This window comes from Crocodylus porosus, unplaced genomic scaffold, assembly GCF_001723895.1.
Source record: "Crocodylus porosus isolate Cpor-Errol unplaced genomic scaffold, CroPor_comp1, whole genome shotgun sequence".
Taxonomy (NCBI): domain Eukaryota; kingdom Metazoa; phylum Chordata; order Crocodylia; family Crocodylidae; genus Crocodylus; species Crocodylus porosus.
Genome location: NW_017728906.1, coordinates 147,958,469 through 147,973,050, shown reverse-complemented (window position 1 = coordinate 147,973,050; position 14,582 = coordinate 147,958,469). Strand labels below are relative to the sequence as shown.

Sequence of the window (14,582 nt, the reverse complement as noted above, 5' to 3'; positions counted from 1 at the left end):
TCATCTTCCCCTTCCCCCAACGAGCCTAGTTTAAAGCCCGCCGGAGGAGGTCCACCAACCTAGAAGAGAACACACGCTTACCTTTAGGGGAAAGATGGAGCCCGTCCCATCCCAGCATGCTTTTAATGATGCTTAATGCACAGTAGACTAATTCTACTGTGCATTAGTGCATTAGCATGGTTTTTGCTGTGACATGCTAATGCATGGTAGAACGGTCCACTGCGCATTAATGCATCTCATGTGGATATGCCCAGCATGTCCTATAAAGTGATTCAATTGCCACCTTGATAGCCTGTCCTATTCCTGAAGTAGCCTGATAAAGTATCACCCAGTTACCACTGCTCTAATCCCGTTGCTTTTCTGTCAGACCCAGATGACTGAACAAAATGATAACTCCTTACGTCTTCCCTAAGATGTCCTCAAAGGCTTCTCTGTTTTTCACTAGTTATGTCTCCTAAACTGCAGTCATCTCCTTGGGCTGCCCCACTGCTGGATGTATTTGCAGTAGGGAGTATTGGTACTAAGACAATGTTTGTAGAACCATACCTAGCCTGGGAGATTACAGGTGGGAGGCAATCAGCAGATCAGCTGTTATGTGCAGAAATTATAATTGGTAGCTGTAGCCTGAGGTTGGCAAGACCTTGGACATCTTTATTAATTATTTTATATATAGTCAGAGGCTTTAGTTTTTGCCCAACCTTAAATGCCAGCAATTATGGTGGAAAAAGAATGCCTCTCCCTTCCTTTAGACTTGCTTCAGGCTCCCAGGAAGTATACCGCAGCCATCCAGTTTGAAAATCACCTTGTTAAAGAGAATATATTTAGGCATCAGGTTTTCCTCTTGTGCCTTGCTTTTTTGTCTTTTTATTGACCCCAGGAAAGAAAAAAATGAAAGAAAGTGGTGCACAGATTTTTCTTTTTTTAATTCTTTAGGCCCAGCTGTTGGTAGCTTCCTTGACATTTTCCACAGGTATTAAAGAGGTCTATTGGTGTGCAGGAACAGGGAGTGTCTGAAGCACAATGTACTCTGCCTTTTTGGCTGATTTTGCCTGCCACTGTGGGTTGCTAAAACAGACTATGAGTTAGGATGGCATCAGGGTGTTCTATGTTATGGGACCAAGTTATGAGGCCATGTTATGGGGCGCTGAGACAGCCAGAAATATGGCAGGTAGAAAGATGACTTACCACCACCCTTGCATTCCCACTTGTTGTAGACCAGCAGCTGAACAATGGAGAGTTGGGTTTCATGAGTTTTTCTGAGGCAGAAACAGTCCTGTCAATTTCACTAATTTGTATTAGTAGTAAGACATGGGCAAGTTCTTGTCATTGGCTGTGATTTCAGAAATAGATATGAAAGCCCGCAATGAGGCAGAGATGGAATGGGGATGTATCTCCTCAATCTGAAATGGTTTAAAGAATACCTTTATTTCCCAGCTGAAACATCTACTTGTGTTAAACTCTACAATTTTGTTTCTCAAATTAAAAAAAAAAGTGGAAGTAACATTTTACATTGTAGCTCACCTTTTAACCACTGCCCAAATACACAGGAATCATTTCTATGATGCTTGTTTTTATGTAATATCTTTATTATTACTACCCTATTAGAATATATAAATGTTTTGTGCCACTATCCCACTGTGGCCCCTTAGTCAATTTATCTTTCAGTTATAGCACAGCTACACAACTAGAAAGAAAGCTGATTAAGCAAGTGGAAGTGGAAGCAATCAGCAGATAAACTATCAGCTGCTACACTCATTTAAGGGACCTAAAACACACAACCAGTGTGTTACTACTTGGTGTACTTGAGATAAAATTGCTTAAGAATTAAAGTGTAATCGCAAAGGGAAAATGTTGTGCCCTAATTTTGTTGATTTGATATGGTCTCTTACCTGGCCTATGTTGAAACAAAAAAATTTAGGATACAATTTTATAAGATTCTAAAATATAACATCTACTCAAGAGGAATAACAATAGATTTTATTTTGATGTATATCTTAGAAAGTTCTTGTTAAAGTTATACCCTTGAATTCTGCAGATCCTTTCTTTGGTATTACTTTCCAGTGCATCTAGTAATAAACACCCAGTTGTATAATTTGTATCCAGCTATTCCAGACTACTATATATAGAAAATGTCACTTTCTTTTAAGTGAATCTCCTTATTTTATTAGTGGCTTTTTAGGCCCACTTTTAAGTCAAGCTCATAATTAATGTTAATCTTGTCTTTCGAAGTGTTAACAATCTGGTCTAGATTTTTATTGTCTTCCAACTAGATTAACATACTCTTTACACAATTCTCCAAGTCATTACTGAAAGTAATGAATAATATTGGACCCAGACTGGGTCTCTCTGGACACATGTAACAATTCCTCCCAGCTGAAGAGTGAACCATAAATAATTGCTCTCTGTATTCAGCCTTTTAGCAAACTATGCATCGGTCGTTTGGTAGCTTAATTTGATCCACATTTATCAAGGCATGAGACTTGCATGGAATTGTACCAAAACCCTTATTAAAGCCACACTATGCAATAACCACCCCTTTTTGTAATTTATTATGTTAGTTGTTGTTGTTTAATGTGCTAATAAGCAAAATATACACACAAAGGAAGTCACATTTTCTTCTCTAGGAGGTTATAGTATATAACGAAAGATGCAAGCAAGCTATAGAAGAACCTGCTCTATGAAACACTTACTCATAATGAGTAAGAATCATCAAATCCAGCCCCTTGTTAATGATTTCAGATCTAATTCACAGGTTTCCCCTACTCAAATCCCCTAAATGTGTTTTAGCTACAACATACTGCAGGCACAGTTTCTTTGGAAAATAAACCACTCCAGCAATGGCATTGTGAAAAATGTAGAAGTTAACTTATCTGACTCCTGAAAAGTGTTCTTTTTTTTCTAATGGTAGTATTTCATTTCCAGGAGCAGCCTTTGTCCTTGCTTTAATATGTGGCTCTAAAGAAACTGTGCATAAAAACATTTAAATGGGTGGAATATGCAAAAGAACCTCATATCCAGGTTTTAAAATAGATCCTTAAGTGAACCTTAAACCACTTTTGTTATGTTAATTAATTGTATAAAGATAGAATGGGATCCTCTATCAGTTATCTATTTTATATTCTCTGATGAACAATAGGGGAGAAGCCACAGCTATAGGGAAACCCAAAAGGAAATTGAAAACAGAAGATTACAACAAATGAGGGAAGAACAACGGTGCAAGGTAAATATACCATAATAGCATAACACTTTTATGTGCAGCATTTCAGCATAAAATCATGTGATGTAATCAATTAAATACATTGATCATTGGGACATATACATGCAATCTGTCCTCAGGAAAATGCTCTGGACCAGTCTCAGACATGACAGAGAATGAGCCAAACTGCAAAGACTCAAACCTCAACAAAGATCATGGGGTTTGGATCTGTATGATGGGTTTGTGCATTCAAACAACCATGTAAAATATTTTAGATGATAGTGCCCAGTTTTGCACTCCAGCTAATCAACCTCCTCTCCTGCAGGCTGAAATACTGTAATCTTACTGAGAGTTTCAGGAACCCACGCTAACCTCAGATTGTGAAGGTGATTCTGACTAGAGAACTAATGCCAATCCCCCACAAACTGGAGTTGTAAATGAAAGCTTAGTCAAAATGTCTTCAAAACTATTACACTACCTATCCAATATATCTACTCTGTTCTTTAGCTGAAACACACACACTGCATCATTTAAATATGATAAAGATTGGCTAAAAAGCATGTACTGTATGAATCAGATCTGTACATGTAACACTGATGTATGTCTAAAATGCCTCCTGTCCACTGTAGGGATGCTTATAGTTTCTGGTGAAATAAGCAGGCAGGTTTGTGTGCACTAAAGTCACTTTAAGCCAGGACACTTGGGTATTGGGAACAATTTGGTCATGGCAGCATTGAGTTCAGTACAGCCTGAAAAAACAGTCTGTATAGCTGGGTAAATATTCTGATGGTTGGTTACCCAACCAATGCTGAGTCACACACACAATCTAAAGTCACTGCAGCAGTGATTAACCCACAGACATTTTCTTAGATCCTTATGTAATAGGCCCAATCTCATTTAATGAGTCTGATGCTAGAAACAGACATTGCCAGATGGAGTAGATTAGCTGTTCCAGGATTTGTCCCAGCATAGCTGATCTGCTTCATTGGGCAAAACACACATTGGGTCACATATTCTCCTGCACCTGAGGGGCCTAATCCTATGTTCACCAGGAATTCCTGCACAGGATCAGGTCCCTGGAGGTCTGGGAGTACCTGCCTGGCTTTCTGCTCTTACAGAAACAGTCCCCTGGGACCTCTGGGGCACATTTCTTTAAGCAGGGAAGGGTGGGCAGGTGTTCCCAGGGCCTGATCCTGTGTGGAAATGCCTGGGGTGTGCAGGATCAGGCCCCTTAAGCCCCACATAGCAACTGCCCGGGGTGACTGGACAGTGAGAGCAGCTCCAGGCTGCCCACACTGTCTGACCACAAAGCAAATAGATAGCCAGTGCAATAAAGCAGCACAAATTAATACTACCTTTGTCATGCCCACAATTCTTGGGCATTTGTGGCATGATATGGCCTTTGTGCTGCCTTAATATTGTTTATGGGGGCACAAAGATGACAAAAGGCATCATCCATTTCCACTGTGCGAGAGCTGGACATATAACTCAGGTCCTCTGACTCCCAAACATTTCAAATCATTAAGCATAACATTACTTTTTGTTTCATTAAACATAAAACCTTCCATTGTTTTAGTACCTGGAATTATGAATTCATCAAGATAAAATGCCTTCATTAAACTATGTTTATATATATATTGTAGAACTTACTACTTTCCCAAAGGGTATGCACACTTTCTTCTGTATTTGAAAACCAAAAATATTCTTTTATAAATGAAACAGTTGTGGGTATGTCTCATACATAGCTGTAGGCCATCACCTGCAATAATTTAGGAAAATGAACTCCTGTCTATTGTAGGGCTGGGGCCTTTCTGATGTATAAGGTAACTCTTAATTTCAGGCTATTTACTGCTTTCCATAGATCTTTAAGAGTGCAGTGACTATGTGTGATATTTTTGTGTTGATAAGTAGAACCAAGGTACTCCCTGCCTTAATAATTGCTGTTTTACATACTGGACAAATTAATCTAAATCTGCTGTAAATTGTACATATTTTCAAAGCTGCAATAATTGTCCCTCAGATTGATGTTTGCTCTTTCCCACTTCAAGCGAGTGTTTATTCATGCAGCTGTAAATTCTGTCTTGCATGCACCTCTTAGTGCAACGTAGCCATAAAATTTATAGGTTTTGTCAGTTGTACTTTTTTGGAACAGGTTTTAGCATGCACTGCTTGATTTAAAATTTTCAGTGCACTTCAAGCACAGCATCATATACGAGCAGTATATTTTAGAGCGTTACACCAAGAGAAGGCTCAACATATTGGAAAATCAGATAGCGGATTTTAATTTTCAGGTTGAACAGTTATTTAAAACAGTGAAAATTAAGCTTGGCTTTTTTATTTCTTAATCTTGTTTTGCTTGTAGGGCTAGACAAATATTGATACAGAACACATTTTCCCACTTATTTTTTGACTGATTTATATTGATTGTGTAGTTTTATTAATGTTCCATTTCATTTGTTTTTATTTCTGGAGTTCTTTTTAGTTACCGAAGCTTTCTATAAATGCATCATTTTATTTTTAAAAGCCATCCTTACCACTACTCAGTTTCTATTAAAAATATGCAGGATGTGTCCATTTTTCCCTGGAGAACACTTTTCCTGGTAAAAGTCTGTAATTCCAGTTTATGTTGCCTGTACCTATAATAATATGAGATCTTTAGTATGTCAGTAATTCAACTGGTCTCTGAGACGACTTGTCATCCTGCATAGAAATATAGTGATTCAGCCACTTCAAACAACTTACATGGAGCTAATGTTTCTTTGGTTAGCACTAAATATTTACCAGAATGCCTGCCTGTGAGTCAGAACAAAAAGATATGGAACATGCCTGCCTCATGTAACTACCTTTAATCATAAACATCACTGTAATCATAACATTAAAATGTATAGGAAGGCGGCATAAGGCATAACAATGCTCAGGTAGTATTGAAGTGATGTAGCCGTGATGGTCCAGGAAATCTGTGAGAGCCAAAAGTTATTGTGAATGATATCTTTTATTGGACCAGCTGCATGGTTGGAATAGATTTAGACAAGTTTTGGGGTATCAGAGTACTATTCTAAGTATGTGTGATACCTGATGGCCTGTCTAAAATTTATCTCAATTATTCAGTTGGTCCAACAAAAGATTATCACCCATAAAAACTCTAGCCTCTTAACGATTTTATGAGGCACTAGCAAAATGCCTGTCATGAAGGATGGGCGGGGGGGGAGTGAGGACGGGGACCCATGTCTGGCCCCGCACCCTTCCCCCCACTTTGGGTCCAGCCCCACTCCCCACCCCACAACTGCTCCAGGTCCTGCCCTGCTCCCTGCCCCTGCCTCGCAGCTGCATGTTGCAGCTGGCAGGAACTGCCCATGCTCGCTCTCCATGTGGCACCCTGTAGCCGTCTTGCCACACGTCCCTGCATGCCATGCTCCTCCAAGCCATCACATGTCCCACAGTCATTTGAGGCCTTGTGGGTGGGCCATGCGGCTGCAGAATGGTGCAGAGGAAGCAGGCGCAGGGTCACTCATACCTGCCCGTGCCCCTCGTACCTGCTTCCTGTGCAACACCCTGTGACCATGTGCTATGCCCCCCAGTGCACCACATGCCATGCCCCCCACATGGCCACAAGCCACGCCCCCACCCCATGAGGCGGCATGCTCCACTCCATACCCCAGAGCTCTCCCCACACCACCTCCCACAGCAGGGAGCACAGTCTGGCCCCAACCACCTCCACCTGTATGTCTGCATGTCTGTCTGTCCATAGGTTCTGGGTAGCACATGCGCAGTTGGGCGGGAGTGTTACGAACAGACAGACCTACAGACAGAAGTGTCACAGCTTTTATTATATTAGAATTCTTCTACTAAAACCTGCAAGGGACTGACTCTCAAATAGGTCGCAAGGAAAAATGGAGGGTTGACAGGAAACATTTTTGAGGCAAAATAAGGCATTATGCTGTAATGCTGGCTAAAACATTTTAAATAGTACTAATGTTGCATTCCTTCTTTGTACTAGCTTCATAGGCACTAGGATGTGGAACTTCCTAGAACATTTACAAATTCTTCAAACCACTTTGCCCTCCAGATATGCATAAACTAAACCTCCATCAGAATTTCCTTGTATCTAGTAGCACTTTTATCACTACATTAAAAAAAAAAAATTAGGGACCAGTCTTGCAATCCATATGTAAGCAACTTATATTCCTGAGAACAGTCCCATTGACTTCAGTAGCACTACTTAGAATCAAAAGTAGGGCTAGCAGGGACCTTCAGAGGTCATCTAGTTCATCCCTTGGGCAGAGGCTGGTTCCCTATCCAAACCATCCTTTACAAATCCATTGTCTAACTTATTAGCCAAACTACACAGTCAACCCTGACACAACCAAAAGGCATAACACCCTAGCCTGCCACACATAAGGCAGTGAGACAATGATGGTAAATATCTTGCTACTGTGAGGATTGTTAAAATATGCTCAGGAGATCAAAGGAAGAGGGCCACACCCCCTACAGTCTGTACCAATGTGACTATTGAGTAACAATTCCTTCCTGACTACAAATACGGTGATTGGTTTGACCCTGGGTTGAGGGGTAAGACTATCTAGCCAGGGATCTCTAGGGTTGAGTCTCAGTGGACACATCTACACGTTCATTAATGTGTTGTAGTTACTGTGCATTAAGTTTAGTACTTGGTTAACTAAGTATTAAATCAATGCACAGTAATGTGTGCTACTGTGCAGTAGCACCAGTGCATGGCTATTTAGTGATACTTGCTGTGCAGTAGCCTAATACTACTGTGCAGTAGCATAGTAGTACAGTTTTTGCTCAGTATGCTACTGTGTGATATTATTAGGCTATTGCGTGGTTAGCATCTCATGTAGATGTGCCCAGTGGAAGTATTGGAGCACCTTAGTCAAGCTTACTTACATAATTTAGAACTTCTAAGCAGGTAGAGGCCACATGCTTGTGTGCCACATTAGCAGGGACTATGCTGTTGGGGGCATGGGCCTCCAGTTCCACACGGCATGGATACCCACACCCATTGCACACTTCCTTCTGCCCTACTGCAGCACTCAGCCCCCAACATCAAAACCAGAAGAGGAAGGGGAATCTGGAGATTCTGGCTGCTATTGCAATCAGACAATAGGATGAATTTTGGCTTGATGGGAGCCCAGGGGTCATAACCCCTTACTGCCCCCTGGCCACCAGTTGAATAGCCCTGATTTAGAACTACTTAATGTGAGATTTGTAGGATCCAGCCCTATAAATTCATTTTGTCTAGCATAAAAAGTTTCCACAAGATAAGAATAAATGGATTTTAAACATATTCATACTAATTGCTTTATCCTGGGCCCTGACATTAAAATTCCAAATTCCGTGGAAAGAGTGTATGGTAAACGCAACTCTAAAAACTTGAAAAAGTTCATGTTTTGAAGTTTAAAGAGCAAGGAAATTTACATAAATAAAATGAATTCAAACTCTTCTTCATAGTAAAAATCTATAACTTTTAAATGCTGTTAGTTACATTGTAAATTACTCCAGTTCCTTCTCCATACATGCAAGCAGAGGGGAACCAAAACCTGTGCAGATGTGGAGGCCATTAAATCAGATGGATGCTCCTCATAATATTTCATTTGGAAGCCAGAGCCATAGATGAGGAGAAAAATGGGAACTGGAGCAGGACTACAAGGCATACTCTACATAATTATTCTTCCCTCCTAATCCTATATGCTGCAGTGGTACAAATTACTGCAGACTGTACCAAGATGCAGCAGTGGTCTGGGAACCAGGAGTCAGAATAGAAGTAAAAGCCCTCCATGTGGATGGCATTTGCCTCTGGCAGATATCTCTAGATCTATGATTTTAGCCATCCTGTTTCTAACCTTGCTTCTTTTGCTAGAGAGCATGTCCCCTCCATCCTGAAGAGGAAACATTCTTTTGGGTGCAGAACTAAAATTAAGAAAATTTGAGGTGATGACATATAGTACTTGTTAAAGTTAATATTGTGTAGTCAGTGGTCTTTTCAGCCTAATTACATTAATGACAAATAGCATTATTTTATACTTTTTATTGTTTCCAGAGTGAATTACTAGAAGTCAAACGAAAGCAGGAAGAGGAAGAAAGAACAAAAGTGCATCAAAGAGAACATAGAAGGTAAAATTGAGAAAACAGAACTTGTTGAAATTGCATTCCTATCTAGAAGGCTTCTTGCAATTGCAGTTGTTAGTGGTTGAGAACACTATTCCAATGAGATTGTTCTAACTCACATCTTTAGGCCCAACTTTGCACTCAGACAATCCAATAATGATTCTCACAAGTTCTCTATACTCAGTGAGTACAAGTGCACTAGCCATTTTCCAAAAGTGGGGTTTGTTGTTTTAGGATCTGCACAGAGAATGGGGAATAGCTGCTCTATGCAGACCATAAGCACACGTAAACCAGGTCCTTTCCAGACCTACTTACTGAAGCCACTCAGAAGCCCAACATCTCAGACGTAATGGTTGGGAAACCTAAAGCAGAGTGGTGAGGATGAACTGTTTCCTCTTTCAATGTAACCATTACATGTCTCCATTCCCTTGTAATTCACAATTCATAATCCCACTGCTGAAAGAGATGTGTACTGGGTTTCTATAAAAAAGTGTTTCACAATGCATCTTGAATGTATTATGTAAGAGTAATGGAATCTGCCTCTACAGTGTCTGCTTCTCAGAAGTTCATACGCATTGTATATTAAACAACTATTGGTTAAAAAATAGAAATAAGCCTAGAAACAAGACTCCTATCTCCCCCACTAAGCTATGGAAACAGGCTCCCTTGTGCTTACTTTCCCTCTGCCCTGTGAGTCTTCCATGATTGCTACCCATTTGCTGTACTTCAGCAGGAAGGATGGAGTAGACCCTCTACTAGCTTACTCTTTGACTTGGTGTAGGGCATTTTCTTCAGAAGTATACCTGGCTTCAGATACTATATTTTCTTGCATGCATGTACCTTTCTCTCCAATTTCCCAGCAGCTGAAAATTGGAGCGCATGTTATATGCGAGAAATATGGTAAGAGCAGTTTCTGCCATTTACAGGTGAAATGGGAAGTAAAATCTGCAAATCTGTAATCCACAGGGAGTAGAATAATGACCAGGCTCAGCTCCCTAGCTGTTTCTACTTAGTTACTTATTACAAAGAAACATATTTTGCTCTTCATTCTGCCTCCAAAACAAGGCATTATATTCCAGAGCATATTGTATGCAAAAAAAATGGTACTTTCAAGTGTCAAAGGAGGCCCAGAATTCAAGACTCCTGTGTCCTGGAAAGATGATCTAGTTGACAAGAGGTGGGAACCACTAACACTACTATTCTGAAAATAATTTGGTGCTACTGAGTTGTAGCTTTTCTCTGCTTTCAGTAACCAGTCAGTTTAGATGAGAGTTTAGGAAAGTGGCTGTTTTAGGTCTCTTCTGAGCATGTGTATGAATCCAAGCTGAGGCACTTTTGGAATTTTGAGTTCCAAAATGGAGACACGTTGCCTTTAGATGTTCATAGGGGTGTGGGGTGCTGTCACACAGTGACAAAGAATTGTACTTTTGGATTAGGGGACAAAACACCTTTATGTATGTGGCAGAGCACCTTTGGTGCCTGCCGCTTTAAGGGCTGAGAGCAGGCAGGAGAGCAGCCAGCAAGTGAAGGCCAGCCCTCATGAGGTGGTCACATGACTGCAGGAGGACCAAGGGATTGGAGGAGAGAGCTGAGCAGCCTCCATTTTAGCTAAGGCCTTCAGGGCTGAGGCAGCAGCAGCTGCTGCAAACAGGTGGGGAATGAAGACTGCCTGGCTGGAGCTGCTTGGAACATCTTGGCGGTAAGGGCAGGAGCTATGGGGATGGCAGGAGGCTTCTGGTCCTGGGGCATGACTGAAAACTAAGCCCTGCTGGGGAAGGATGGTCTGGTGGGACTGCCCATGGTGGGGCATTTCTCCAGAAATGCCAGGCCAGTTGCCTCCTCAGTAAAAGATGGGCAGGGATACCTTATAACTCCACTACCCAGTAGATAATTTTAGAGCAATGGGGCCAGGCGTGTTTGTGGACACCTGAGCCTGTGGGGTATCAGACCTTGAGCCCCAGTGAGGGGGTTTAATGTTGGTCCCAGTAAAGGGACAGAAAAGGGCTCTGGTGAGGGGGCGGGAGTGGATAGAGAGGCCCACACTGAGAAGGTTGCATGGTGGCACCTGAAGGGCTGTGCGTGTGGGGTGTAGAGTAGGGTCTGCACTGGTGGGCCTGAAGGGGGCATGTAGAGTAGGGTTGTTCAGGCAACCTGAAGAACTACATATGGGCTAACCAGCACAAGAGTGACAATATAAGCTAGTTGCCTGGAGAGGGGCTAGTGGCAGAGTTCAGCCCAATGTGAGGCATAAGGCTGGTGGCCACAGGGCCTGAAGGGTTGAGTGTGGGCTGTCCATAACGTGAGTAGGAAAGTCTGAAGGGCTGTGTAGAGTAGGGACCAGAAGGGGCTGCAAGGATCCATGGCAGGTTGAGAGTAGCTCAGTGAGAGGCAGTATGAATGTGGCCCGGTGAAAGTGGGCAGCGTGAATGAGGCCCTGTGAGAGGGGGCAGTATGCAGGGGTAGAATGCTAGAGGCCCAACAAGAGGCAGAGTTTAGCCTGGCCTTGGGCCAGAGCTGTTACCAATTTGTGATGCCATCTGTAAGGCATAGGACACAGTATAGGGAAGGTCGCAGCCATGTGTAATGCCCTAGGCATTGGGACACTAAATGGGCAGCCTCCCGCATTTTACATCAAGTTTATTACAACAAGTCATGGCAGATGAGACAGGGCAGACTGCTGTAGACAGAGGGGTGGGCCAACATTGAGATCTGGTCCTAAGAGGACCCTTGTCACAATGTACCTAACGAGACAGTTGAAATCTGACCCTTATCTCAGTACCACGAAATATTTTCTATCATGACCCCTTTTGCTTTTCTTCTCTTTCTGCTGAATGGTTCCAGTCTTAATTCTGGGTCTAACAGTCTTCATTTATCTTGGTATATTAACTTTTTCCCCTCCATTTATTTTTGGCAAAAAGCAACTACCTCAATTTTCTGTCTACTTTCCACTTCCTTCCTAATAAAAAAAACCCCCATTCTTCTCCATAATAAACGTCCCATCAAATATTTTTAAAAATAACCACTTACACATCTTTTTAAAATGCTATTCAATATCTTTGTGTGTCTCGTACCCAAATGCTGATGAAGAAAGATTATAAACCACAGAAGCTAATGAAGTAAAAGACCTTTTAGATCACTGAGGCCATCTCCCTGCGTCCCCAGACAGAAATAATACAGCATTTGCATTTTATATCCTTTGTATAAAAAAAAAAATGACATAAACCACTCTAAAATAGGTGTAAATCATAAGCATGCCCATCAGGTGTAAGCATAAATGAGAAAGCAGCTTTCAAGCTATTTAAGATGATTTGGAAGGAAAGTGCTTTTCAGATGGATAAAATAAAGGAAATGGCAGAGGAACTCTCTCTACTAGGGTACGGAGGCTGCATGTGTGTATGAAAAAGTTGATTACATTACTTGTAATGTCTCTATTGGCAACAAACTAAAATAGCTTTACAAAGGCATAGAAAATTGGCACCTTCTAGAAATTCTTGTTGTGTAAAAGGTGCTAAAAGGCCACATAAGTCGCCTAAATAGTTACAGCCAACACGGGTAATATAATTGGTGTACTGGCAGCCTAATTTTTCCTGAACCACTTTAATGCATCTCTTATAGCTTTGGAGGTTCACTTTTCAAAGTAGCCCATAAATAATTGTCACATGATTTTCAATAAAATTGCTAGGAGTTTGTTAGGCTGAATCCCCATGCAGGGATTTGAAAATGTAGCCTACCATAGCCTGTGTCATATGATTAGTCACTGTGGGGTTTTAAAATAAGCAACAAAGTTCACAGATGTTTTTAGGCAAGAAAAGCAAAAATTTATCCATAGAATGGTGAAGCTCATAGTCTCTGAACTCTTTAGCAACCTTCTATTAATGTTCATTTTTCAATGTTTTTTTAAGGGTAAATAATGCTTTTCTGGACCGACTGCAAAACCAAAATCAAGTGCGTGGCACCTACCAATCTGGGTATTTTGGGAGCATGGATCATTTTGTTGGTGACAGCTGGGTAAGTTAGAAAAACATCTGTCAAAGTCCTGAAGATGAAAACAATCAGATGTTAAAAAAAGGTGGGGGGGAAGGAATTAGTAGTCTGCTTTCTTCCCAAATAGCATCCTTTTAGTATTCAGTGTAGTTTACATGATGGGCAGTCAGCCAGTGTGATTACGATCAGTTCTACAATAGTTTTCAAGGAAAAATCCTGACAAGCTTCCCAAAATAAAAAAAAAATGACAGCTGCCCTTACTGCAGAACTTGATTGCCTTGAATACAAGACTTTATCACAGCTTTTCTAAGTTCAGAACAGGAATAATTAGGTTTTAAGGGACTTTTTGAAAAGCTTTGAATGAAAGATGTTTGAAAATCCTGTAAACATTTTAATATTCTTGAAGGGGGTGGGGGGAAGCATACCAGAGATACAGCTGTTCATTTATTCCACATAAACTTGAAATGAGAGAGAGACCTAGTATATTCAATTTAAATTAAGAAACATTTTCTTTAAAGTTTTTTAAGAAAAATCATGGAACTTGACTGTACTCTATTAAACTTATAATATTAGATATCAGACTTTATTCAAGCTTAATTAAGACATTAATTAATGTCTATGCCTAGGGTCAGTGAGGATCTGGTCAGGGAACTTCTGGAGGGACTGGACGTATTTAAATCAGCTGGTCCGGACGATCTCCACCCCAGAGTGCTGAGGGAATTAGCTGAGGTCATTGTGGGACATCTGGCATGGCTGTACAAGCACTCGTGGTGCTCTGGTGTGGTGCCAGAGGATTGGAAAATGGCCAGTGTGGTTCCCATTTTCAAAAAAGGGAAGAAGGAGGACCCAGGAAACTATAGGCCAGTTAGTCTTACCTCGATCCTGGGGAAGCTTTTTGAAAGAATTATCCTGGCACATGTTCACGAGGGGCCAGCAGAGGAGATTATGCTTAGGGGCAACCAACATGGGTTCATTAGAGGCAGGTCCTGTCAGACCAACCTGGTGGCCTTCTATGACGAAGTCACAAAATCCTTAGACACAGGACGTAGCAGTGGCTGTAGTATTTCTGGACTTTAGGAAGGCCTTCGACACCGTTTCTCACCCCATTCTCATTAAAACACTAGGGGACTGTGGTGTCAACACCTACAGCATCAAGTGGGTCACTAACTGGCTGGAGCATCACACCCAGAGAGTGGTGGTGGATGTGGGCAGTGGGGTCCCCCAGGGCTCGGTCCTCGGGCCCGCACTGTTCAACATCTTCATCAGTGACTTGGAC

General features: G+C 41.4%; 1 protein-coding gene across 3 annotated transcripts in view; it reads left to right on the top strand.

Annotated features, from left to right (window-relative positions):
- Positions 1–14,582, top strand: part of EPSTI1 (epithelial stromal interaction 1) — a 94,178-nt gene that overhangs the window by 70,166 nt on the left and 9,430 nt on the right. For 2 of the 3 annotated variants that reach the window (XM_019529864.1, XM_019529863.1), the window contains exons 8-10: positions 3,137–3,220; positions 9,255–9,328; positions 13,225–13,330. In XM_019529864.1, the coding sequence (XP_019385409.1) occupies positions 3,137–3,220; positions 9,255–9,328; positions 13,225–13,330 (264 nt within the window). The remainder of the gene's footprint in view (positions 1–3,136; positions 3,221–9,254; positions 9,329–13,224; positions 13,331–14,582) is intronic. The other variant, XM_019529865.1, reaches the window with a different exon arrangement.